The following is a 26298-nucleotide window of genomic DNA, read 5'->3' on the forward strand; positions in this document are numbered from 1 at the left end:
TGGGGGGGGGGGGGGGGTGGGGGAACTAGAAGCTGTAAAAATCCTGGGCATCTTTTTTTTCTTTTCTTTTTCTTGTTGACTATGCATGATGATGGCTTTCAGTCTATGAGGGAATGACTGACTGATACGAGCACAGGAAAGCGAAATATATAATTCTTGGCTTGTGATTCGGATTGAATTTCCATGGAGCTGCAGAAACTGACATCATTTTTCTAGTAATGACCGTGCTGATCCTCGCCTTCCTCGGAACTGTGTTGAAATTTTCCTTAGAGGCGAAGAATCGTTTAGGGAGTATGTACTATTAGTTTCAATAATTCCGTGTTAGGGATGTCCAAATCTTTGTAGGTTCTGGTGTTGAAGATTGATTTTTTAGGCTCTAGGATGAACTCAAGAGCATTCTCAGCTGCCTGCTCAATTTGCATCACTGTGTTGAGCAAACTATGTTGCTGAGTAGTTGAAAATGTAGGTTTGTTTTATGCATATTAAGTAATTACTCAGGAAATCTGAGCTTTTGCTTCTTTAATTCCTCCAAGCATTGTTCTGTGTTTTAGAACAATGGCCATCTCTTTTTGTGTTCTTTGTTTTCCAGTTTAGTATAAAAATGTTACTGAAATTGCAGTCTAACTTATTCTTGCCTTCAAAGCTTATACCAACGATTCCACAATACACAACACATAAGCACGAACACTAGCAATATTTAGCCCGAAAGCCATCTTGTTCACACAACGAACACGAACAGCCTGTTCCATACTACTCATAACACGACCCGATTGTACATCAACGCTTATTCTTCTTCACGAGAATTGATACACAACTTCTTTGGGGAGAAGCTCAATTAGCTTTAGGGCCAGGAGGATATTTTCCATACAGATTAATATAAGTGAACATAGTTGAAGCACAATTATTGGTTAAATCATTCAGATATTTGGCATAGGGGCACGCAAATTCTGCAAGAGCTGAGCAGCAAATATTGGCTGTGTATTTAGGCCCCTTGCACTTGCCTGTGATGATGGTGTAGTTCGCAACTTCAAAATTCACTGGACAAGCTGCATTAATCCACTACTCAGTTTTGTTCCCTAGTATCAATTAAAATCTCAAACTAATAATTGTATCGAACCTTTTTGGACCTGAAGAATTGTAGATTCAAAGATATGCCCTGCAATTACAAAGGAAATCAGACAAAAAATATCGAAGTTTTGAAGCAACGAGCAAATAAATTTGAACATAAGTAGCCAACTTGTAAGTACCTGATGCGAAAGCCCCGACAAAGAGTATGGAAAGAAAGAGGAGAAGGAAGAGGGAGGAGCATCGATGGGACTCCATTTTGTTCATCTTGAGAGCAATGTGGCAGAGGGTTTCTTATAGTCTGAGATTGGGGTGTGGTTTGAGTTCTTGAGATCATATGAGCCGCCTTGACTTCACTCACTCCACCACCCCAAGTCTACTCATCTTTAAACAATAATAGGACTTTTGTTATTTTATCTGATAACCATTTGATTTTTCAAACTTTGGGTTCGTTTTTTCTAACAATTTTCTATCATTATTTATAAAATTTGAATAATCTCACATCTCGTACGAGATTTGAATTGCATTCAAAAGTTAGCTATGGTTCGTTTGATGTATTTGTAATAGTAGATGCAGAAGTACTCTTATGAACTATAAGATAAGTTGCGTCCATAGATATTATATGCAAATCCATCATTCATGACTTGTTCATAATTACATATGGATATAATTACTATGAGTCAGTAAATTTGACTTCATAACTCGAGGAGAAATTTTTAGTAGATGCCTAATTATAAGTCTAAGAAGATGATTAGTGATTAGTTTAGGAGAATTGTAAGTAGATACTCACCTCTGAAGAGAGTTTAAGAAATTTGTTAATATTTTTTCTACTATAAATTGTCCTCATACGTATGTTTTATTTACAAGAACAAAGAGTTGAAAAGTACAATGATTAAGGTTATTTGGTACAAAGAAACTCTTTCGTCAAGTTGTTCTTTCTACTTCACTTATTTGTTTCGGTATACTTTGATTAAGAGTCTAAACTAACATTTGGTTTAAAGTTAGAATGTCGAAACAAATGTCATCACCACAAAAAGTCACCAAGAAGATGTGACAATGATAAAAAGCGAAAAGGAGGAGAGTTTAACGCTCTAGTAACTATTACTATGAAGAGTAACTCTGCAACATGGCCAACAAAAATGTGTTTAATCTACAGGCACAAGGTGTGTGGGGATGCCATCGAGCAAGACGACGAATTTGGGAAGCGTAAGGACAAGATGACTCTTGTTGCCATCTACTTAGCAGTTTCAGAGGATGTCACTCTCATTGATAGATGTGTAATACCCGAATTTTTGGATAAATAAATAAAAAATAAAAAGAACAACATAGGGGCAAATTTTGCCCCTACTCTTGAGAAGTTAGGGTTTGGGAGAGAGGAAGAATAGAGATGACAAATAGTTGGAGATCGAATCCAAGGCAAGAAACTTGGAAGCAATACTTCTCTCGGTGCTGGGAAAGGAGTTTGGGTGGTGGATTCGCTCATTCCGGCAAGAATATCTGAGAACGGACAAAGTAAGGTTCCGAACTTCTTGTTTCGATTTTATCTAGATCTGAGGAGTTTCTTGAGCGGTAGATGTGTAGTTTTTGAGGTATGTAACTAAAATAAGATTCACACAGGTTTATTGAAGTTCATGTACGAGAATCGGATGAAAATCGGAGTTGAATCGGACTTTGGGTAAACCGATCGAAAACAGAAAATGTGAGTTTTCCGTATCTTTGGACGGCCTTAACTCATCCTGTGTTCAAGAAAAAATATATTGTAGAAGTAGACCTGCTACAATTTTCATGAAGAAACTTGTTTATGGATTAAGGACTTAAAGATAAGAAAATCAGAAGAAAATAGATAGAAGACGCCATCTGGAAATTTGAAACACACGCAGGAGAGAGAAAGAGACCGCCACGCGTCGACCGGCGATGGAAGAGCGCGGCGGAGCCGGCGAGCGTCACGTGGCAGCGTTCCACTGGTGCGCTGATTCTGGTCGACCCGTACGCCCGCCAAACCGGTCCGGAAACCTGCGGTCCAACCCAACTTTTCTCGCCAATCACGGTTCGCCACGTGTCGCGCTCAGAAAATTTGAAGGTAAGACCGCGGCCGCTGGGGTTCGAAACACGGCACTGCCCGGCGCGCATGGGGAACCTGCTGGCGCATGCATGGCGCGTGGGACCCCAATCTCTCACCCGTTTGACCTCCGTTTGCTTGTTTTCCGCCCCGATTTCAACTCTGATCCTATTATTATGTGAATTAGGTCCTATCAAGGAATTTTCAGAATTTTTGGAATCTTTTCCGACAAATAATTCGAGCTTGGGAAGGCACGCGTCAACCACTTAAGTAGCTGTTTGGATTTTCACGAGCAATACTTGTAGGAACCGCTAGGAACAAGCATGCAAGCTACCACCCATTAACTTAGTTAGCCGGACCTAGTATATTAGTATGGAAACGGTGAAAATGAAGTGATTAAGGAAAGCTAGATATGAAATGTTTATTAAATCTGTTTTATTGAGATTCTGATAAAGTATGTATGCATGAGGATGGAAAACTTCTAAAATCTGCGCTCCGGGTAAAGATGGATGTTATCTTCCCGTTGAGCATGTTTGTTAATATTGCATGAACTGGTGCGTGTTAACTCTTATGCATGATGATTGCTGTGTTATCTTTCTTGATGAATAGGAAGAAATTATGAGCTTAGATTAGGGTGCTTGTGACTAAGTAGGCTTGATGAGACCCTAGAATGGGAGACTTCTAGAATACCGTGCAATTAGGCCCGCGAAATGATTACCAGCGGATCCAGAGTCCAGAATTCCAAACCCGATAGGTTTGTGAGACCATGCACGAGAATCCTAGAGATACATGAATCCAAGTCTAAGCCACCAAGTTCTCCACCCTAGAAAGAATAATAGGTCACCACGGTAACAGTAGGTAGCCCACTAGAGTTGAGCAACGTGGATAGTGTCATCAGAACCTCCACTTTCCTCTCTGCTCCGATACTGTACCGTCGAGACAAAGCTCCTGTACGGAGATCGTTGAGCTTGACAGATTCGGATAGGGAAGTGTGGCAGGTGCCCAGCCCTAGTGGTGATAGCTAAGAAGTCTTCTGAACAGGACTCCTGGGTCGTAGAAACCCATCCCTGAGCAGGGGACGTGGAGCCACATAGGATGACTCAGTAGCTGACCGGCACACAGGGGGTCGCACCCTGTTTAGTGAATGTATAGTCTCGTGTGAGAGTCGTCAGCTAACCTCCACGGATGATGTTCAGAGAGAGTTACGTATTCAGATTCAGCCATACGATCCCCTCAGATTTACTTATGAGGTCGCGCCTCAACTTAGGACACTGATCATATCACTGCTTAAGATGGGCAAGCCTCCTAAGATACAGAAACGAAAGTTGCAGCTTAGATCACTCTCTTTAGAAACCCGAGAGAGACCGTGTATACCTACCAAGATAAGGATGCGAAAAGAGCCTACAAGTAGGTTGCTTACTTAGTATATTTTATACTTACCCCTTTCTCCCCTTTTTTTCAGGTACCGGTCGAGGTGGCGGGGGTGTCTGTCTTCATATTTAGAGTCTTTTGTATTTCATTTTATATTTGCAATTCCTATTTGGTAACATTTGACTTTGATTTTATATTTAATTTTAGTGTCCTTAATTTCCTTTTCTTGTTTTAAATTTTGCCAGATTTTTACCTTCCATTTTTATTTTTAGTCACGATTCGGTCTTTCGAAGCCTTGAAAGTCGAGTTTTGACAAGAGGACTCCACAAAAGCTGTGGAAGATGCTACAAACAATGCATGTGGATGTGGAACGGGTCAAAGAAACAACGGTGCAGATCTTAAAGAGGAATTTCGAGGCTATCCGCATGAAGGATGATGAATTGATAGACGACTTTGTCATGAGGAGATCTCCGTTGCTAAGAAATTTCTTTGAATTGTCCCTTAAGATTCATGCAGATTGTTACCTCCATTGAGCAGTTCAATGCTCTCAAAAACATGTCGGTTGAGGAGGTCATTAGTCATCTTAAGGTTCACGAGCAGAGATTTCGTAGTTACGATGATAGGAGTACAATGAACGGAATGATTCTGTAATGATTACATCCACAAACAGATTATGTGTATGACCGAATAAAACTTAGTCCATGACTGGAAAAGTATGACCCATGGGAACTGCATCCCAATAATTCATAAACGTTATAATATATATCTTGAAGTTTGAAGTATAGTGGTCAACAAGAACGACAAAAATGGGGCGCTCAGAGTGTAAAAAAAGGCCATGAGAAGAGAAGTACAAGTCCAGAGGCAACGATGATTGCAGGAGATCGACATTTTGAGAGCGGGGTCGAGTTTGGATGGGATGGAGCTGGCAATTGAGGGCAAGCAAGACCTTGATCTCCTTCTCGACATATGCTGGAGAAAAGGCCAGGTGGGTACTTTCCATGGAGGTTAATGTAGCTAAACATGGTTGAAGCACAAACAGTTGTCATATCATTCATATCATCAACATAAGGGCAACAGAGTTCAGTTAGAGCTGAACAACATAGCTCTGGAGAATATAAAGGCCCCTTGCATTTGCTTGTCATGATTGTGTAGTTCAAAAATTCAAAGCTCACAGGGCAAGCTGCACAAATTTGTTACAACTACATGACATCATCAAATTACTTCATACAGCTTCAAGAGTTGGGAGTGTAACACCCCTAAATCCACCGCTAGCAGATATTATCCTCTATGGACTTTCTCTTTTAGATTTCCCCTCAAGGTTTTTAAAACCCGTCTGCCAGGGAGAGGTTTCCACACCCTTATAAAGGGTGTTTCGTTATCTTCTCCAACTGATGTGGGATCTCACACGGGGTGATCAAGAGAAAGGGTAAACAAAAAAACAGGGAACCTTTTTTAGTCTGAAGGAGTCGCCGTCCAACAGAGGTCTCAGATCCAAAGATTCCATCTGAAAGTGTATACAAGAAAAGAGGGAAGATTCAACAAACAAATTCAAACGAAGCATTCTTAAGAACAAGAAAACCCCTTCAAAGAAACAGAAGTGAATACCTGATATGAAGGTTGAATCTGCAGAGGAAACAACAAAGAAGAGGAAAAACAGAAAGGAGCAAAAGAACTTATCAGAACCCATAATCTATGAGATTATTCAGCTTTGGAGCTGGAGAGATCACTGTGTTCAAACTCAGGGAATTGAATCAAAATGTTAGTTCAGTGTTCTTCATTCATTTCTATTTTCTTCAGGCAATTGAAAATAGAAAAGAAAGAAGAAACCAAGATTTGAACCTAAATGTAGCATAAAACCATGAAGAAAAAACAGTAAGGAATTAAATATGGAGAGATAAAAGCGGTGCAGTTACAGATAGCAAGTCATTAAGGAATTTGAGAGAAAGATGATGGAGTTGGCTCAAGTTCTACCTGAAACCAATTCATTAAGGAATTTGGTGCATTTGAAAGTTCTCCATATGAGGCAAAACATGACACCAAAGCTCCCCATGCGATGATAGCTCTGTTGGGCATTTCTTCAAACAGTTGATAGGCATGGTGCAAACCCAAAATCATAACTCTCTCCATTCAACATCTCTCGTGGAATATGGATTCCGTTTATCCTTGATTCAATAAATGATCCCAAATGGACGCACTCACCAGAGTTGATTAGTCGATGAAAGATCCATCGCCGCCAAATACAATTGGTTCTTTGGGACTCTAATATCATCGCGCTCCAAGATGCTAAATCTTTAGCCGTCATATGTGTCGAGGATGGTTGGAAGTGAGTTCCACCTTAACTAATTTAGGGAGTAGTCGAGGATTGTTGGGACACCTTAGCTAATTTAGGGAACGATCATGTGTTTATAAGTAGAAAATACATCTCCATTCTATTCGTATAAGACATTTTGGGAAGGCAAAAGCAAATGCTATGAAAACTTATGCTCAAGTACAATATCATACTATCTATTGTGGAGAGTCATATTCATCTAATAATTTTCAATTGTTGCGCATTAGGCCTCTGATCGTTGTATTGTATACAAACAAGCAAGTCGGGAAAAGTAGGGAAATGGAATTGTGTTCAAATAGAGAGATTATTGTCAGGATCATGATAAAATCATAATTGAATGATGATGCTGTATAGACTTTGATGATATGTATTTTTAAAATGAATTAAACTACTAATTACAAATTAATTTTAAATTTGATAAACTAATTTCAAGTTGGTTGGGTTATTAAGTTGTTGTTTAAAAAAATATATATATACTGAAAAAAATAATAAATAAATATATATATAATATTTAAACCATAACTAAAATCCCATGAAATTCTCATTTACACGTTAAAAGTCAATCACTAACCTGGGTAAATTTGAAATATTATTAATATTCGTAATAATCTTAGATGTAAGGTAGTGTTGGGTTAAATTATAAGCTTATTTTTGGATGAATTGGATTACCAAAAAAATGAACCTACTAACAGATCTGAATTTTTTATTTTCCAAAAATTTCAAAGAAAAGAATTAACCAAATTCAATCTTTATAGTTTAAGCTCGGTAGTCGAAATTAGTCAGATTATCGAACCATATAAACATAGCTTAAATCTCGAATGGAGTACACGTAATTACACTACGTCTCTTGAACCTACATGTCAAAAGTTTGTCAAGTAAGACATTGTCTATGCAAGAGACTGACCTCTCCACAAAGAAAAAGTAAGTCTTCCATTAGTTTAGTGGTCGCCACTTCCCATAGCACTTGCTTATGATGATGATACACCAAGTCTCCCTGACAAATAAAAAGCACAGAAACCTCCAATAAGAACTTTGAATAAGAAATAACTCACTTTCCTCAGCCATTACCGGTAGATTACAAGTTTAGTTCATGAAACAGAATGAACTATGACAATAAACAAAGGGAATTGCAGTTTTCGCAGCAAGTTTAAGGGTAGGTACACTTACAAATGAGAAGAAAGAATGGTGAAAAATGAACCTTGTTATAATAGCCACAGCAGTAGTACAAATCCAGGCGAGAAGATCAGCAGGCGAGATGGCAAATTTGCTATGGAACCCCAACTTTGATCGGCTGAAGCGGAGGGGGGGAGCACAGGGCATGCCAGACCATTCTTATCACCCTTGCATTCGCTAGAGAAGAGACCAGGAGGGTATTTTCCATACAGATTAACGTAACTGAACATGGTTGAAGCGCAATCGTTTGTTGGATCGTTGAGATCATCCGAATAAGGGCAAGCGAATTCAGTCAAAGCTGAACAACAGAGTTTGGGAGGGTATTGAGGCCCCTTGCACTTGCCTGTGATGATGGTGTAGTTCAAGAATTCAAAGTTCACTGGACAAGCTGCATAAATTGTGCATACATTACATGATTACAGCAAATTTGTTTGATAATAGCTTAAGAAAATACAACACTAAAACAATATCGATACAAAAACTCCTGAGATGCCAAATTTAAAGCAAATACCATATGATGAACAAGTCAGAGAATTGAAGCAGGATAAAAATCAATTAATCCTAAGGAAGAAATACACATTTTCCAAACCATTAAATACGTACAATTCCTTAAACTTCGCACCGCTGAAATCGAGTGTGGCGTAATTCACGGATGGGTGGATCAATCCAATACGAAAATGAAATAAATAAATCATTCGATTCAACCAGATAAAATTAATTTAATATTTATGTTTAATTTCATTATTTCACCGCAATCGTGGCAAAAGCGAAATCTTCGAAGAACACTAGTAGGTTCGAGAGAATCAAATAATCAAATCAGCAAAAATCCACAACAAGTAATCCCGAATTCCACACAACCTCGAGAAGGAAGAAGCACAGATCGGCAAGATCTTGTACAAAACAAATACTAACTAAATAGCTTGCAAACCCTAACAGAAGCAGGCCTCCAATTAAAAATTTACGAACTCAGCAAAAAAGAGAAAAAAAAAGTCGGAGAAAGAGAGTAGAACGTTTTTTCGCTTGTAGGAGGCCCCGACCGATTGAAGCCTTCGATTCAAAGACATCCGCTGCAAAATAAAAAATAAACTCAGCTTTAAAGACAAAAACAGAGAAGAAGAAGAAGAAGAAGAAGAAGAAGAACCAGGAGAGCGAATGATGACAATGTCACGGTAGTTGTGAATGTGAGGTACCTGAAATGGAAGTGGAGGAAGAAGCAGTGAAAAGCAGTGAGATGAAGAAGAGGAGAAGCATTGAGAAGTTGCAGAAGGACCTATCGGAGACCGTCATTCCGGCGGGAGAGATAGAGAGAGAAGATTGTTCTTCTTCTTCGACGAGAAGGCGAGTACAGGCTGTTGGATTGAATCTCCACTCACAAAATGCTTTTGTATTATTATCATGATCATTATTTTGTCTAAATCCCACTCTCAACTACTAAGTGCTCCAAATAAAAGGGTTGGGAATTAACATACTATCATGGATAACACGATTTGAACAAGTATGACATGAACATTTGACATACAATCATAGATATTACGTCTTGAACAAGTATGACATGAACATCTGACATACAATCATAGATATCACGTCTTGAACAAGTATGACATGAACATCTGACATGCGATCATAGATATCACGTCTTGAAAAAGTATGGCATAGACATCTGACATGCAATCATAGATATCACGTCTTGAACAAGTATGACATGGACATCTGACATGCGATCATAGATATTACATTACGTCTTGAACAAGTATGACATGAATATCTGACATGCGATCATTGATATCACGTCTTGAACAATTATGACATTGACATCTGACATGCGATCACAAGTAACACGTCTTGAACAAATATGACATAGATATCTGAAATGCGATCATAGATACATATCTTGAACAAGCATAATCGTGACTCTGCCTAGTCTAGAGTTATTTTACCTTGAGTTGTATATAAGAACTTTGGAAGAAATTATTTAGTCTATGTTTAGGGTTGTTATGTTATTTTGTATGGGTTAGTTATTTTGTATGTGTTGTTAAGTTGATTAATCTAAAGAGTTATTCTAATTATATTGGTTGGATTTGAATTTAAAATTATTATCACGGTTATCTTTTTTAAATTCGTTGATGATTATATTTTATATTTTAATTTTGAATAGTAAAAATTCAAATTTTACATTGAGTTTATTGATGGATTTCATGTTAAATAGAGCAATTATACAATCATGACCGGTGGGCTCATACTTGCACGTGTGAGCAGTGTGTAGAATAGTAAATACATATTCAATTACCTGTTTAGGATAGTCGTTGTAGGAATATAGATTGATATGATAGGTCCCAGTCATGATTGTATGTGTTTGCATCTAACCTCGATAGAGAGTTACCGAGTATTTCTTAAAATATTCAAGCTATGTGATACTCTTATTTTTTCAAGTAAAGGCAACACTCCCCTATACAACTATATACAACTAGGGGTGTACACGGTCTAGGTTGGGTTAAGTTGAGGAGTTTTTTTTACCCAACCCGAAAGTTCGTGTTGGTTGGATTGGTAACCCAATCCAACCTTAAACTTTTCACAACCCAACCCAACCCAACCCTCTATATTTTCGGGTTGGGTTGTCAATTTTTTTAAAAAAGTTTTATTTATCTACAATTTATAAATATTCAGATACAATCTAATCAATTCATAATAAGACTGATGGAATCACAACCTAGAAGACCGTGGCCCATACATAAGGGAGTTTGCAATTTAAATTTAGCAGACTATAGGTTAGTATATGTTCGTTAATATTTTCATTTAGTAGCATATAGGTTAGTATAGGGCATTTTTACTTTATGTTATTTTCAAATTTTGTTATTTTATATAAAAGCCTTCTAGATAATAGGTGAGACTAAGATTATGTTTTTATAATAAAATTTTGAATGATATATTTTCGCATAAAATGTCTATGATATTTATATAGTAACGAATTTAAGTTAAGTAGAAATCTAGAGCGGTTACAACTTTTTTAATAAGCTTTGATCAATAAATTCTCCTTCTACATTGAGAGTCATGACACGGGCTCTAAATCTTTAGCTTTAGGGGAGGAAGCGGAATAATATTGTTGAAGGAGTCAATAGAAGAAGAGGTCGATATAGCTTGGAATAAGAGTAAGTTTGGAGCGTTTTTCTAGAAAAATTACAGAGGTGAGTACCATCCTCTACAAGCTCTATCTTAGTGTACATTGAGCTAAATGCTTTGAGCATTGATCTTAGATCTCCGGGGTTGATAACTCTACAATATTAATAAAGGGATCATCGTAATTTAACTACTAGATTATGCACAACCTAGAAACACAAGAATAGGAAAATTATAAAGACACCTTGACTTACTACTAGAAAATATAGACGAGCTCGAGTTTCAAAAAATTGTGTGCATCATCATTGGCTGGAGGTAGAAGATAATGACGACGTAGTTAGTTTACTTAAATTGGTCGAAGTCATCCAATTATTTACTATTAACTAGTTCTCTTGAAATCCCTTTAAGATTTGAAGATACGGCACGTTTGCTTCTTAGAAATATTGAATTAAGTAGGTAAATATTGAATGGCTCATCCCATGATTCCAATATGATACTTAATGTTCGGTTTTGAACCAGTCGAATTTATTGACTCACAATAACCTGTTGAATGAATTATGACTGTACTTTTAACGATACGAGTACAATATAATATAATGGTGAAAAACATACCTAGGTCGAATTCTCTAGTTTAGCTAAACATGCATTTTTAGTGGCCTAGTCCAAACCTTTTCCAAATTTTCATTTCTAGGCTCAATACATCATCTCATCTAAGTTGTTGCTGTCTCACTTGAAAAGGAGATATTCAAAAGCCAGAACTTTGCAGGCTTTTGTAAGCTTAGCATCATTAGCTGTACAGGTTTTGGCTTCAAAATTATTATTATTATTATTATTTTCTTGTTTAATTCTACATTGCTAATAACAGCAGAGACCGGGTGGGGCAAGGTAAGAAATTGGATGGAGATAGGAATACAATCCCGTTTATCTAATGGGACAAAATCTTTCTCGACTCTTTCCTATTCTCCATATAAATGGAGATTCTTCACTCTATTGAGATTGGATCCCCACATAATTACGGCCCCGTTAAGTAAATGGACATCTCTATTTTTTCCATGTGCAAACATCAGCCAGCATGTACCATTGGGTGGGTGGACCTCGGAAGCTATCTTGGAAACAATATATGAGTAACTTGTCATTGTGAACATTGCTGCCATGTTCCTAAGAAACTTTGAAATTCCATAACTTTGTCCACCAATTACAATTAGAAGAGTTAATCAAATTTGTACCTAATTTTAGTTAATAAGAAACCCTTCCCTAAACTTTTGATTTGACCAAAAGAGGTTCATAAAATGTTAGAAAAATGTTTACTTACAATCAAAAGACCGACCCACCTGCCTTTCAGGGTTGCGGCGCAAATGTATTCAATTCCTGCAATGATATCTCCATTATTCCACTGAATATTAGAAAAATTATCATGCACAAGTGTTATTGGAACAACTTTAATGGGAGATTGATTGATGCAAGTCCTAGTAGCATGGACAACGAATTTAACAAAAACAATAGAAATACTTCTCTCTGCTCTGGAATTCAATAATTAGACCGTGAAAGTAGACAGATTATTACATTTACATTAAAGAATTGCCGGGTTGAGGAGTAATTTTTCCACAAACCCCTCTGCGACTAGAATTCTTGTAATGGTAAAACAAAAAAGAAGATAATGGTGAGAAAAAAAATGCAACTAAGAATCTGTAGAAGAGAAAGTCGTTTTCATTCTCATTGATTGGGAACACTTTGGATTTTAGAAATTGAGCCTATAGGGAAACGTCTATTCTACTTTAGAGTACATCACGATTCATCTTTAAAGAACTAAAAGAGAAAAAAAAAACATTTAAAAATTACTTGGAAATCGGAAGCATGTGGAGGAGGAGGAGTTGCTGGTTGCTGCTACTATTGCAAAGCCACGTTATTCCGCCTTCTTTCTTTTCTGTACTCACCCCTCCAAACCCTGCACTCTCTATGGGAAACATTAGCCAGCTTTCTTTACACATTTTGTCAGCCTTGTCTGTAAACACCTCCAAAATTATATATTTCTTTTTTCGTGTATATATATATATATATATTGGAAGAAAGAAAGAACAAAGACAGAGGTGATCCAACCAAACAAAGGGTGAAAGTGTACACGTAGATGCATTTATCTGTTTTTGCTACATCTCTCGTTTCTATTGCCGCCAGCCATTGTCCATTGGGTTTTGTTGTCACTCCACGTGCTTGTCTTTGCTCTTGCTTCTGTGTAACCATTTTTCATTTCTTCACCTTTTTGTACTTTTTGTAATCTAACACAAAAATCTTCTCTGCTGCATGTATAAGGGTTATATCAGGGTTAAAATTTTTAGTAATGAAACATGATACAGAACAACTTGTACACACTTGGGTTTGACAATAATTTTAGATTCAGTTTATGAATATTAAGTCTAAGAATACTTCTTATATACTTTTTACACATGTTTCAAAAAACCGAGCCATGTTTTCAAAAACAACAAAATAATTTTCAAAAAGTTATTTTTGTTTTAGGAGTGAATTTTGCTAAAAAATCAAATGTTTTCACTAAAAAAAAAAGAAATTCAATATAGAGAAATAAGGAGAGAAACAAGCATAATTTTCACAACCAAAAGTCAAAGTTATCAAATGGAGCCTTCTCTCCTAGTTTTCGGTTTTTAAAAATCTACTAATCATAAATTCTTTATTGTGATTTTCACACTTAAACAAACATTTAAATTCTAAGCTAAATTTCGAAGTTATTAAGAATTACTTTCTTTAGTTTTCAAACTTGGCTTGGATTTTAGAAACACTTACAAGGGGTAGATATAAAGCAAAGAACCTAGTAAGAGGAAGTTATATTTATATTCTTAATTTTTAAATACTAGATGGTTATTAAACCAGACTTTCCTTTTTCATTTTCTATTTTCAAAAACTACCCTATCTTCGCTGCAATTTATTTGATATATTGTACAATTTTTAAAAAACACATTACAGGTTTTAGCGAAACTCCAAAAGAAAAAAAAAAGTTCATAAATCTTTTAAAAAGTAGTATTTACAAGCCTGATTTTTAAAAAGGAAAAAACAGCTTTATTCTCAAAAAAGTAAACCAGAAATCAAATATTCATCAGTGGAAGCCTTTTAATAGTTTACTTTATTAATGGATGGGAATTTTTCTACAATAGGACCCCATTTGAATTGAGGCCTCTCATATCCTTTTCACAATGTTTGAAAATTTCCAAGTTGGTATTATTATAGTTCAAGATTTCTGGATGTGAAATGGGCACGAAGAAAGATAATGCTTTTACACTCTTTTTATTTAGATTTTCAAAATCCTGGACTAGTTTCAAAAGAAAATAGTTTTTTGTAAGCTACCTTTCGAAAGTCAAAACTAATATTTCAAAAATGATTCTGAAATTATATAAGAAAACAAAAATAGATAATAATAATAATAAGAATAACAAATAACAAATAAGATGTGGCCTGGGTTTTTAAAAGCTGCTTACTTGACATTGGGACTCCCGTAATTTCTCCAGCAGCTCCCCGGTCTCAAGTTGCTTTAAGACAGTAGCGTGGATTGCCTGAACCAATGAAATAAATGAAAATGCTAAGCTACAAGAATCGATCAGAAGACCGCTCATATTACTAATTAATTAAACACACAAAGAAAAGCTCACTCTTTTCGTTTTCTCCAGGTCAAATTCAACCGACTTGATTCTATCCAAAGATTCAGTAAGCAAATGCTCCTTTTCCAGAGGAATCTTAGCAGGCTTGTTGCTCAGCTCTACAAAGATTTTTTCAAGCCTCTCGAGACGTTGTAAGCATGGACCGACATAATCTTCTTTGTTCATTGTTTGAATTGCAGCAGCATTGATGTTTGTAATGTGTTGTTCTGTGTTAGAAGGATATATATTGTTCTGTCTTTTCCAAAACTGAAATTGTAAACTGCGGACAAGTTCTACCAATCTAATCCAGAATGATAGAAGACCTCTCCCCACAAAATGAAGGTTTCTTTTCTCAAGTTTTTGCTTCAGAATTTCATTCTCATTTGCTATAGTACCTGAGAAGCGGGGTGGATTCAAGAAAAATCTGAGATAGGAAAGAATGAACAACGAACAAATACAAATTTGCATAACTTGGAAATGCAAAACCTTTCCGAGGGTACGTAGAAAATTATGCATATGGTTCTACTTTCCCGGTCCCACACGACAGGTGAGCCGTAAAGATTCTGAGTTACCACACATTAGAGTGAAAATAAAAGTACATTAAGTACCTTCTATGTTTGATGCCACTTTGCTAGAGAAATTCCCATTATCCATTATTTCAAGAGATGTACCCTGAGAACCTCTAACTCTTTGGTCACTTTCACTTGCTGTCCTAGCAGGTAGGAAGTCATCATCACAACTGTAGTAAGCATTAGGATCTGCTGCCCTTAGCTGAAAAAATACGAACCTTTTAAACAATGTTACTGACATTTTTGCATACACATACAATACATTTTCACAAACCATGTGCTAAATACTTCCAGACTTACTTCTTCGTGAACTGGGGCCAAACAAGGAATCATAGAGCTAGCTCGCTCCAGTGGAGAGTATGAGTCATCAATATCTGATCCAGAATCCGCTAATGATATATCATTACTTCCCTAATGAAAGAGAAAGATGCATATCAATATGCATCATAATTACAGCATGCAATAATATACAATATTTGAACTGCATCTGATCAAACCGACACTTACCTTCAGTGAAGGTATTTGAGCACGAGAGTGAAATTTTGCGTCATTCTTGGGCACTCTTGTGCCTTGCCTTACAAAGGTGGCTCCTAAATTATGCACAACCTAGAAACACAGGACTAGGTTAATTATACATGCTGAGGAATTGAGTCGGACTATATTTGGAACATGATGAAAAGCCACCTTCATAATCTCGGGATCATTCCACGGACCCTTATTAGATCTAAGGCACCCTCCTTCAACACCACTACAGGTACACGAGCCACCTAAGAAATCTGGCAACTGACTGAAAGAAAAACAGTCTCGCAAAGTAAATAAAGTATATGAATATACAAATACAGAGTGGAGATGGAGGTCATACTCTGAGTCAATGACTTCAAGTAGCTTTCCTATTGATTTGGGTTCAAGAACCTGAAATTTGAACTCGATAATTAATCCAGCATGAGGAAAAGGAAGTGCATGTAACTTGTGCATACCACATCTATACCTGGATCTTGGCAACAGTCTTCATATCAATAAATTTCTGAGCAGCAGGCCAGAGAATCTTCTTAAAACCAGAACCAGCATTCACAATATACGTTCGATGTAACGTCTGAAAGATATAAGTGAAAAGGGAATGAAACACATGAGAAAATGATCAAATATGTTTATGCTTGGAAGGAATTGGATACCTCAGGATAATAATTACTGTCTGTCTTTGTTATAGCAGCTAAGAGATTTGCAGCAGTGCGGGAGAAATTTTTCATGCCCTGGAATCACAATATTAGGAACATTAAAATCGCATTTTAATAAATTTAACATTAATCGATTGACATTGTCCATCCTAAGATACCAATGTTGGGAGAAATGGATGGTTTTCATGTCATAATCGATAATACTATTACGACCATGTACATGTATGCAAATGTGTAAGATCAATATATTTGTATTTTCTTGAAGGCCAAAGATATAGAAGCAAACTCAGCTTGATTGTGGCTCCAAATCTAAGAACTTCAGTTAAGTAATTTACCCAATAGATAATGTTGGATCCATGATTTTCAAGTTTCATACTAGAAAAATCAACTCTAAGAAAAGTTTCGATATTTTTCAAAACTGTGTAGTCCTATTAATTTGATCCCCCCAATATGGAAGTAACTTTTCCATAATTACCGGAGACAATAGTGTGATCGTGTATAAGATTATATTTCAAGCAAACTGAATATATAAAACTTTCAAGACTGTTTTCATCGTACCAAGCCCTGCACATCCAATATTGTTGTTGTTGAGCAGATTCTTCTCTTAGACGCAATTGTACAGGCAGGGAACTTTTCATGCAGTGCCCTTTCAAATTCTTGCACATGGTACTTCAAGTATCTATCTATCGTGGTGATATTCATGAGCCTACTTGGATGGGCTTTGCCAAGCCTCTCTATGTAAACTGGCCTGCCTTCTTTATCGACTCCATGGTATCCCTGAGGATAATATTGTAACACCTCTTCAAGCTCTTCAAATTCAAAATCCTGCAGATGAATCACTCCACTAATATATTAAAGCTCCAAAACTGGCAAGTTATCCAACTACATTATGCACTTTCGTGATTGGATGTTGATTGCGCAGCAGATTGCAAATGATGAAGATGATGATGATATCTTAACAGGGAAAATAACTCTCAAGGCAGGACTGGAGCTTATTTTAGAGGACCACTGGAATGTATACATAAATTACCTCTAGAATAGTATCAGTTCCAAATTCCTTTCTCCAGTTAAGCATTTCTTCCCACATCCGGATTGTCTTTTCCATGTTAAATTCTCTAGCTTTCAAAAATCTGCAGAAAATAACAAATAGAATGAGGATACTTGTAATGACTCACAAAAAAAAGGTTGCATGAACTGCAGATATTTTGTTTTATGAAGCAGAATGCTTCCAGAAAATGCACAGACCTCAGTAAAGTATGATAATCATCAAGCCTACTGGGCAGCAAATTCCTCTCAAGAAGTTTTTGATGTAATTCATGAACTGCACTTTCCTCTTTTGCATCTCGTACATCCTCTATGGATACTGAAGGAACCCTGTAGTCAATTTTCCTCTTTCCTCTCTTCTTGAGAGAGTGAGTGAATTTATTTGATGCATTTATTGCCTTTTTCTTGAGGTTCCCAATTTTGAACAGTCGCCTCTCATCTTCAGAATTCTCAAAGCTCTCTCTAATTTCATCACTAGTTCCAGGACCTTCAAAGCCTTGAAGTGAGGAAGTAAGGAAAAGTCGTTATAATTATTTCTAATTAAATACAAAATAGAACGATGAACAAAAAATTTACAACTTGGAAAATAAATTGAGTCCATCCATCAAGAATTGTCTCAACATTTTAGCACCTTAAGACTAATGCTCGATCACTCATGCATCATACACGTAAAGCTTTTTCTCATTTTATGCCAATAAACTACACAACATACCTAACATTTCAATCCCCGGACGATGTGTGAAAGGTAAATGGCTTTGAAGACTACGCCAAACCCACTGGAAAAGTTCCGCACGGACACGTCAACCTATTGTTGCAGGAAAGAAGACAAAAGATGGAAACTGCTATATTCATTATATAAAGACGAGTAATTGAAGCATAGAAAATGGAGTTGATTTCTTAGGTGTGAAGCATTAAGATTCTATTTTGGCTGAATAATCGGAAATAGCTAATAACATACAGCACGCAAAACTACCATTCCGAATCCCTCCTACTCTGCAAAAGTCAATGAGCAACTGATTCAAGGGCTTTAGAGAGAAAATTAAAGATTCGGAAACTCTTCGGGCAGCATACTCAAGATCAAGGAGCAAGAAAGAGTATTAACAACTCCATTTGATGAAAACGTCCCAAGGCCATATGCCAAGGATTAGTTTTCTGCAGTCTTCCTCGAGCAACTACAAAATATCGAGAGAAAGACAGAATACCGATCACTTCAAGCGAGTGAAGGAAGTCGGTGGGCTCAGAAACTAGCATTAAAGACAGATCCAAACAGAAATCAACTCTCGAAACCTGATTTCTCAAGAAACCTCATCAATATCAAATCGAAAAAGATTTTCGACCATGCAGCAGGTCACTATGCTAGTTATCGGGAATATAAAAAGAAGAGAGAGATAGAGAGATGAGAAGAAGAAGAAGATGAGGCGTCATCTTCTTCTGCATAACGAAAACGGACGAACAAAAATAAACGAAATCCAAAGCCGAATCCAAAAATGTTCATTAAACTCGAGCTTGAACCGAAAATTCCGGAACACATTAAAAACAGTGACAGTCATGAAGAGGAATCTCTTCATAACAACTATCAATTTCCTTTCCGCGAACCAAAAACGCGCAAGGAGAGCCAGAAACACATTGAATATCGACAATGCCGGTGAACACCGTTCGGATCTCGAATCAAATCCACAGAAAACAGTAAAACCAAAAACACCAAAAAAAAAAAAAACAAAAAAAAAACAGAGAATACAGAGCTGATTTAGAGAATCAAAGAGTCAGAAAAACAGTAGAAAAAACACACCTCATGAAAAAATCCTAAGCACAGAAGCCGATGGTAGCCTCAGAAGAGGAAGAGAAAACAACATCGATCGAGACAAGAGGAATCTGTGAAAGCAACGGTGATGAAAGCAGCAAAGCAACAGCAGCAGAGGAAACGGAATATGAAGATTGAAGAGCAGAGATGAAGGTGCTGAGATTGTTGTTGTTGCTGTTGAGAGGAATTTTCTGGAGAGAAGAGCGATGAAATTTGGTGGAGAGGAAGGTGAAAAATGAAAAATTAAAGAAGAAGGGTGTGGGTGTGGGGTTTTGTTGGTTAAAAATGGTACGAGTTGTGTGAGTTTGGAAATGCGCGGCTCAACTCTTTTTCTTTTCTTTTCTTTTTTTTTTTTTTTTTTTTTTTCTTATTTTACTTTTTATTATATATAATTTTAAAAAATGGAAAAATCAAATAAAATAGACTAAATAATAGGAGCCAGGGGGACCCTACGAAAGCCTGTTTACATTGGAACTCTCGAGCTTCCATCTCTAACCCTGTTTTTCTTTTTCCCTTTATTTCCAATTAATTGTACGAAAACTTTAAAAAATAAATAATATGTTAAATTTATATTTAATGGTTATTAGAAATAAATGTATTTAAAATTTACAATCAATAACTATTAAAAAAATTATTCTTATTCTCATTTTCACGTTTAAGTTTTTGAATAAATATAAATATTTAGTATTCTAATTTTTTAATTTTAAAAACATTCAAACTAACCAAATGTGTTTTTTAAGCAACAAATTAATAATTTTTTCAAAAACACAGACCTGTTTTAAAGTCTAAACTCAAAAGGAAAAGTCCAAAGAGAACAATATCTGCTAGCAGTAGCTTGAACCGTTATAAATGATATCAGAGCCAGACACTGGATGATGTGTCAACCTTCTCGCCCTTCCTCGAAGAGAGTAAACACGAGGCGGTGTGCCAATGACGATGCTGACCGAAAAGGCTTAAAAATTATTTTATAATTTTATTTATAAAATACATAATAAATATTTTAAAATAAAAAAAAATATCTATAACTTTTTTAAAATAAGAACTTTTACATAATATTTAGTTTCTAATTTAATTGAAATAACAATACTTAATAAATCAAATTTTTATATTGTCTCAATTTAAAAATAAAAAAAATTGGTAAAATAAGATATTTTTTATTTGAAATTCTCAAAATATTTGTAGATCTATGAAAAGAAAACCATCACATGTGATAAAGGCGACCATAAATTTTGAAGATTCTAAAACATTTTGGAAATTTTAATTTAACAAAAAGAATTATCACTTTCTTTTTTCTCCAAAATTCATTTTTTAATTTAAATACAAAAAAGTCAAGCGAACAATATCACCTTTTTTATAATATAATATTTGTCGGCAAGATTTAAATACTTTATTTTTTTAATGTTAATATTATTTTAGTATATGAATTTTTAAATTTGAAATATTTAATAAAACCCTTCAAATATTCAAATTTTCATTATAATATATTAAAATAAAATTTTAAAAACTAAATACTGATGTGCCACTTACACAAACCAGTAATAAATAAGAAAAAATCAAATTAAAAAAGTTTCTATTTTTTAATTAAAAATTAGATTTAAAAAATATTAATCGAACATTCTTTTCGCATGTTTTTCATTTAATTTTAAAATACATAAATAAGTCTGAATTTAACCCTTATATATAAGAATATATTCGATATACGATTTAACATAAATTTAAATATCGTTTAGAAAAAGTAAAAGTTAATATTCTAAAATAAAATTAAATAATATATATTTTTTAAAATAAATAATTAAAAGTAATATATAGAATAAATTAAAATAAACGTTTTTTTTTATATAGTTTTAGAATATTATCAAATCCTTATTTTAATTAATTTTAAAAAAAGAAAATTTATTTTAATTAGGTAAAAAATGGAAGGCAACGCCAAGTGGGTGACGAGCTAGGCTTGTGGTTGCACTTATTACAATAATAAATGTCATAGCTTTGATTAATGCTGGTGACGTTATCAATCTTAAGTTCAATGTTGAAGCCTTCGTATTTTAATTCCTATTTAATAAGTAAATATAACTCATTATTAATACAAGTCCTCCTTTAGCTAATTACAAAAATAAATGTGGTAGCTTTTATTAATGCTCGTGACGTTGGTGAAGGAAATTAGCTGTGAGATCCAACGTCGGTTGGAGAAGGAACGAAACGTTTCTTATAAGGGTGTGAAAACCTCTCCTCAGTAGATGAATTTTTGAACCGTGAGACTGACAACGATTTGTAACGGACTAAAGCTAACAATATTTGAACTGTTAATAGTTAAACATGACTTTCAATTTAGTTGAATTTTCAATTTAGTAGGGAGTTGAAAGTTGAAATTAAATGATAGGGACAAAATTCTTAATTTGACCTAATTTCTATTTAATTAACTTATTTTATAATCTTTTAATACAGTGGAGACTATGTGAGGTCAATTGCAGTCGGTTGACTTTAGTTGATTTGATTGATTTAATTATTTTAAATTATATATTTAATATTATCTTCTTCACAATAATTTGCATGTTATTATGTTATTTTTTAAATCTACAATTTAGAATTATTTTAATTTTACGTTCTGTCTTTGACGAATATAACAAACTATTAAATTTAATATTTTATTTTATTTTTGTCCTTTTGATTATAATATTTTTAATAAAAAAAATAAAGATTAGACTGTTTTAAAATTTTTTGAACAGATTTAAAGACAATTAAATTAAAGGTAAATTGGTGAGTTTTATGAATATTATTGAATAATTAATTTGTGAATTAAAATTAAAGTACAAAATTTGATTTATTATTGAAATTAGAAAATATATAAAGAAATTTGATAAATTTAGTGGAAAATAAAACTTAAGCTTAATTAATTTTATAAAAACCCATTAAAAAATAATTAACAAATTTGTTTGTTAGTAAAGCCACGATAAATCAACTGTCATCTCGGCACGAAACGACACCGTACAGCAAGTTAATGAATTCGGATCTTGAATTGACCCGACCCAAACAATGTGTAACCTAAAAAATGCCGACCATGGATTCCGCCGGCGCCTCCAGTAATTATCAGGGTTTTGTCGTTTTAATGGCGGAATTAGGGCTAGGGAATCGGCGTTGAAAACGATGGCGGCGTCTGGTCCAGTAGTTGGGTAGGGTTTGATAAAAGAATGATGGGAAGGAAAAGTGAAGAGCGGTTTAATGGCGTTTTGAAATTGGAATTGGAATCTGTCATAACGAAGCGACGACCTTCTGCAGTTTCGTAGTTAATGTCGACTGCTACTCTAATGTGCGGCGGCGACTGTTGCTACGGTTTGGCTTCGGCTTCCGCCGGCGTCGGTAGAAACGTCGTTTTCAGAAAAGACGAACTGATGGGACTGTACGTTTGCGACGTCAGTTTCTTTTTTTTTTTTTAACTATTTTTATTTTCTTCCATTTTTTAATTTAAATTTAGATTTTCTTTTAATAATTAAAAGAAAAAAACAATTCTGGTATTTTTTTAATGGTCATTTCATTTAATTTCTTTACTTTTAATAAAAAAAAAATGATATAAACTATTTTTTTAAAAAAATACCCATTAAATGATACTTTCCACAATGATATAATATTGTCCACTTTGAGTATAAGCTCTCATGGCTTTGCTTTGGGCTTCCCAAAAGGCTTCATATCAATGGAGTTAGTATTCCTCACTTATAAACCCATTATCATTCCCTAAATTAGCCGATGTGGGATCTTCATCATCCAACAAAACCTACCGGGGCCTACCTCTTACCCTCCCTTCACTTGTACTTCTAATAATTACAAACAACTTAACCTTTCAAGTCATGCACAAACGCTCATTTTACCACCACTATAATTTCATTTTACACGGTAAGTATCATCAATTTTCTAATGAATAATTTATTTATAATTTAATTATAAAATAAGTTCCTCTCGAGCCAAGTTTTGAAAATGGTAGACACAGTGAATCGACTACAAAAGTCATTCTCATCCATATAAATCAAATACAATTCTTTATATGAATATTGGGTGAAATATTAATTTTTTAATTAAAAAATTTATAAGAAGAGATTAAATATTTTATCGTATTATTATTATTATATTATTATAATTATTATATACATAGTTGTTGGGCCCCAGGGATGGGAATGTCCATATAGGGGCAGGGTCAACGTCAGCTTCTAGTAATTAAGTATTTATTTTCTTAAAACCCCCTAAATATAAATAATTTAACAGTATTTGCACATAAGTTTTTGAAATTCCAAATTGACCCAGATATTTTGGCATATTTTAAAAGAATCACGTGGCTGCTGATTTGAATAATCCAACCGTTTCTTCATCTGCCTTTTTACCCCAAAACGCAATCTGCCACTATAATTAAAAACAAAAATAAATTTATTTATTTATTTATTTATTTATTTGGGGTTTTTTTTTAAATAAATATTTTGGTGGGGCTAAAAGTGAATTATTTGTTTATTATTTTTCCCATTAATAAAGTTTTTGTTACGAATGTGGTCACATGCAAGTTGTGTATACTCTTGTGACACTGCTTCTTTATGTTTCCAAAAGTTTGCTTTGGATCCAATTTGTTAGGTATATTTCTCAAATGTTCCATTCTCGAACATCGTAATGAACTAAATTATGGGTATCGTGCGACACGGTAAAGGAGAGAGAAGAGAGTTTCAAATGGGTAATATGACCCGAACATATTGATTGAATCATAAATGTGACACTCAAGTAAAAGAGACCACATACGATCCTAAGAATAGGATAACTAAGAAAGACTTGAAAGAATTGAAAGTTACTATCTATACGAACAACGTGCACCTCTCTTTTCAGTGGCTCAATCATAAAAATTTCGTAGTTAAGCGTGTTTTACTTGAAGCAATTCTATATTATGTGACCTCTTATGAATTTTCTGAGAATGCATGTGAGTGAAGGTAAAATATGCTGAAAGTGCTTGTGTTGATATGTGGGGATAGTCTTCACGCTAAAAAGCAAGAACTAGGTTACGTGATCGTGTCGTAGGGGAATGTTGGGCCGTTAAGTGTCGAATTTGAATTCTGAATCACGATTCAAATCATGGGTATGGGTCGTTACAATAGATTTGTGGAGGATCCTTTAGTTTAGACAGAAAATGACGAGCATTGTTATTTTAAAAATGCGATATGCAGTATCGAGATTGCTTCATTGGATAAGACGACTTTCTCACAATTATATGATCTAAGATTAAACTCTATCGAATTAAGGGAACATCAGAGATAAGACGAGTTGATCTAGATAAACGTTAATCTCTCCGAATAGCTAAGAATTGACCAATATATAACTACTTAAACGAGGCTCGGTACCCCTTGATTTGTTCAAAGGGTGGAATGTTGAGATCGTATTATTAATACGTAAAATATTAAATTTTAAGTAGGTATCTATCATGGATTGAACGAATTCATAAATTTCGTCCATGAGTCCAACAAAAACGATTTTTTTTTTTTTGTTTTGACCTGTGTTAGAAGGTTCCTCCTCCTCCTCGAGCTAACGAACATGGCTTGACTTTGACTAATATTAGCTCAGGCAATTCAAACCTGTACATTCTTTTACTCCTTAGACTATATTTATAAATTTGAACATATAGCTTAACGTTTAAGACGTTACATTATTATTATTTTTTTAATGTTTAAATTCACATTTCAACGAGTAAAAATGAGAATTCAAATCTTTAATCTTTTGATCGACGGAAAGTGTTTATATATATATATATATATATATATATATTAAATTTAATTAATAAACATAGGATTAATAGTTTAATTAGGGGAATTAAAATTAAAAAAAAGGAAAAAAGAAATTAAATGAAGGGAGGAAAGTACAAGTTAGCGTACAAAGAGAAGCGCCGACACAAAATGTGACCGACAGCGTTTTTGTTGTCGTAACAAAAACAAAAGGTACCTCCGAAAGTCAAATTTATTAGCTGTTGCCACGTGTCCTTTTATTAAATATATATATATATATATATATATATATATATATATATATATATATATATATTATTATTATTATTATTATTATTTTTTTTCCACTTAATTTGAAGAATTAATAGGTAAGGAAGGTGGTGGGTGATGGTGTCTTTATGTGATGCATATTCATACACTTTACTTTCAAATTAAAATTTGTCATCTTTACTTTTGGATCTATCAATCTTTCCTAAACTATGATGATCATATTCTAACTACCCACATTATTATTTTTAGCTTTCGCTCTTTAATGTACGTACATCTTTTTTGTTTGTCGACTTTTTTGATAAATAAATTAGGGCATATTCAATTTGAGTTCTCGTTGTTCGGTTGAATGACACTGTGACCTATATGAGTAACGGCCTCACGTATTTATAGATGTAGGAAATCATAAATTCTACTTGATCCATGATAACAAACAAGTAAATCAGTAGAGATTATAGATATGATCCTCGTAATCTTGAGGATCAACACTTGAACTGGGCAGACAATAACAGAGAGAAGAAACTTAGTGTTTACCTAAAAAATAACAAATTAGGTGTGCAGGGCATCTCGATCGAATCCTTTTTTAAGGCAAAGAAATAGATGCATGCTCCTTATTGTATTGAGTCATAGAACTTCATCTAAGCCAAATACATTCTATATAGGCTACGATTTCATTTGATTCGAACGTTTACTTATTGAGTTAACAACTCAAACTACGATAAAGATTCATTCTAAACAATAATATTAATGCGCAAATTTCGAAAGGGAGTCTTATTTGCTCTTCACCTAAATAGTAAAGCTTCATAGGGTTTTTTTGTTCAAGTGTAGATAATCTGCATCTTCATAGACACGTCTATTTCATTGAATCTTACTTTGAGACCCTGCTCAGATCGTTATAGCTTAAATAGATTTACCTTTTTAATTAAACATGACGATTATAGATCTATTT

General features: G+C 34.6%; 4 protein-coding genes and 1 long non-coding RNA gene across 11 annotated transcripts; 1 reads left to right on the forward strand and 4 right to left on the reverse strand.

Annotated features, from left to right (window-relative positions):
• Positions 1 to 453: 453 nt before the first annotated feature.
• LOC111480716 (GPI-anchored protein LLG1-like) lies at positions 454 to 1441 on the reverse strand. The gene is made up of 3 exons (XM_023125892.1): positions 1248 to 1441; positions 1118 to 1156; positions 454 to 1046 (listed from the first exon to the last, which is right to left on the reverse strand). Exons 1-3 carry the CDS (start codon positions 1330 to 1332, stop codon positions 832 to 834), a joined length of 339 nt encoding a protein of 112 aa, XP_022981660.1. The 5' UTR covers positions 1333 to 1441; the 3' UTR covers positions 454 to 831.
• A 930-nt stretch (positions 1442 to 2371) lies between these two features.
• On the forward strand, positions 2372 to 5197 carry LOC111480725. 2 transcript variants are annotated; one of them, XR_002717894.1, is made up of 3 exons: positions 2372 to 2577; positions 2683 to 2764; positions 4741 to 5197. It is a non-coding gene; the product is annotated as an uncharacterized LOC111480725 (long non-coding RNA). The 2 variants fall into 2 exon arrangements; XR_002717893.1 differs by lacking the exon at positions 4741 to 5197 and having other exon boundaries at positions 2373 to 2577; positions 2683 to 3589.
• Positions 5198 to 5280: 83 nt separating this feature from the next.
• On the reverse strand, positions 5281 to 7154 carry LOC111480693 (GPI-anchored protein LLG1-like). Of its 4 annotated transcripts, none has more exons than XM_023125860.1 (4): positions 6467 to 7154; positions 6101 to 6118; positions 5943 to 5999; positions 5281 to 5675 (listed from the first exon to the last, which is right to left on the reverse strand). In XM_023125860.1, exons 1-4 carry the CDS (start codon positions 6543 to 6545, stop codon positions 5311 to 5313), a joined length of 519 nt encoding a protein of 172 aa, XP_022981628.1. In that variant the 5' UTR covers positions 6546 to 7154; the 3' UTR covers positions 5281 to 5310. The 4 variants fall into 4 exon arrangements, with proteins under 4 accessions (XP_022981628.1, XP_022981629.1, XP_022981630.1 ...); XM_023125861.1 differs by having other exon boundaries at positions 6101 to 6334; positions 6467 to 6558; XM_023125862.1 differs by lacking the exon at positions 6101 to 6118.
• A 472-nt stretch (positions 7155 to 7626) lies between these two features.
• LOC111480694 (GPI-anchored protein LLG1-like) lies at positions 7627 to 9390 on the reverse strand. Of its 2 annotated transcripts, none has more exons than XM_023125865.1 (4): positions 9188 to 9390; positions 9008 to 9064; positions 8023 to 8385; positions 7627 to 7818 (listed from the first exon to the last, which is right to left on the reverse strand). In XM_023125865.1, exons 1-3 carry the CDS (start codon positions 9282 to 9284, stop codon positions 8027 to 8029), a joined length of 513 nt encoding a protein of 170 aa, XP_022981633.1. In that variant the 5' UTR covers positions 9285 to 9390; the 3' UTR covers positions 7627 to 7818; positions 8023 to 8026. The 2 variants fall into 2 exon arrangements, with proteins under 2 accessions (XP_022981633.1, XP_022981632.1); XM_023125864.1 differs by having other exon boundaries at positions 7992 to 8385; positions 9188 to 9388.
• A 3545-nt stretch (positions 9391 to 12935) lies between these two features.
• LOC111480546 (phosphatidylinositol/phosphatidylcholine transfer protein SFH13-like) lies at positions 12936 to 19576 on the reverse strand. Of its 2 annotated transcripts, none has more exons than XM_023125650.1 (15): positions 19330 to 19576; positions 18253 to 18345; positions 17742 to 18036; positions 17527 to 17626; positions 17055 to 17321; positions 16494 to 16571; positions 16310 to 16414; positions 16184 to 16233; positions 16006 to 16108; positions 15829 to 15927; positions 15622 to 15732; positions 15361 to 15523; positions 14765 to 15147; positions 14594 to 14668; positions 12936 to 13402 (listed from the first exon to the last, which is right to left on the reverse strand). In XM_023125650.1, exons 2-15 carry the CDS (start codon positions 18257 to 18259, stop codon positions 13385 to 13387), a joined length of 1854 nt encoding a protein of 617 aa, XP_022981418.1. In that variant the 5' UTR covers positions 18260 to 18345; positions 19330 to 19576; the 3' UTR covers positions 12936 to 13384. The 2 variants fall into 2 exon arrangements, with proteins under 2 accessions (XP_022981418.1, XP_022981417.1); XM_023125649.1 differs by having other exon boundaries at positions 13036 to 13405; positions 19330 to 19575.
• Positions 19577 to 26298: the final 6722 nt, after the last annotated feature.

Source organism: Cucurbita maxima, unplaced genomic scaffold (genome assembly GCF_002738345.1).
Source record: "Cucurbita maxima cultivar Rimu unplaced genomic scaffold, Cmax_1.0 Cma_Scf00006, whole genome shotgun sequence".
Classification (NCBI taxonomy): Eukaryota; Viridiplantae; Streptophyta; class Magnoliopsida; order Cucurbitales; family Cucurbitaceae; genus Cucurbita; species Cucurbita maxima.

Excerpts from the sequence above, each read along its gene's own strand:
- LOC111480716 (XM_023125892.1), bottom strand. The coding sequence starts at position 1,332 with ATGAACAAAATGGAGTCCCATCGATGCTCCTCCCTCTTCCTTCTCCTC. Across the intron at positions 1,157-1,247 it reads TGTCGGGGCTTTCGCATCAG|GGCATATCTTTGAATCTACA; the intron begins GTACTTACAAGT and ends TTGTAATTGCAG. Across the intron at positions 1,047-1,117 it reads AATTCTTCAGGTCCAAAAAG|CTTGTCCAGTGAATTTTGAA; the intron begins GTTCGATACAAT and ends GGATTAATGCAG.
- LOC111480693 (XM_023125860.1), bottom strand. The coding sequence starts at position 6,545 with ATGGGGAGCTTTGGTGTCATGTTTTGCCTCATATGGAGAACTTTCAAA. Across the intron at positions 5,676-5,942 it reads ACTCCTTCAGACTAAAAAAG|CTTGCCCTGTGAGCTTTGAA; the intron begins GTTCCCTGTTTT and ends AAATTTGTGCAG.
- LOC111480694 (XM_023125865.1), bottom strand. The coding sequence starts at position 9,284 with ATGACGGTCTCCGATAGGTCCTTCTGCAACTTCTCAATGCTTCTCCTC. Across the intron at positions 9,065-9,187 it reads TTCCTCCACTTCCATTTCAG|CGGATGTCTTTGAATCGAAG; the intron begins GTACCTCACATT and ends TTTATTTTGCAG. Across the intron at positions 8,386-9,007 it reads CCTCCTACAAGCGAAAAAAC|CTTGTCCAGTGAACTTTGAA; the intron begins GTTCTACTCTCT and ends CAATTTATGCAG.
- LOC111480546 (XM_023125649.1), bottom strand. Across the intron at positions 16,234-16,309 it reads AGACTGTTGCCAAGATCCAG|GTTCTTGAACCCAAATCAAT; the intron begins GTATAGATGTGG and ends TTCAAATTTCAG. Across the intron at positions 15,928-16,005 it reads ATGATCCCGAGATTATGAAG|GTTGTGCATAATTTAGGAGC; the intron begins GTGGCTTTTCAT and ends CTGTGTTTCTAG.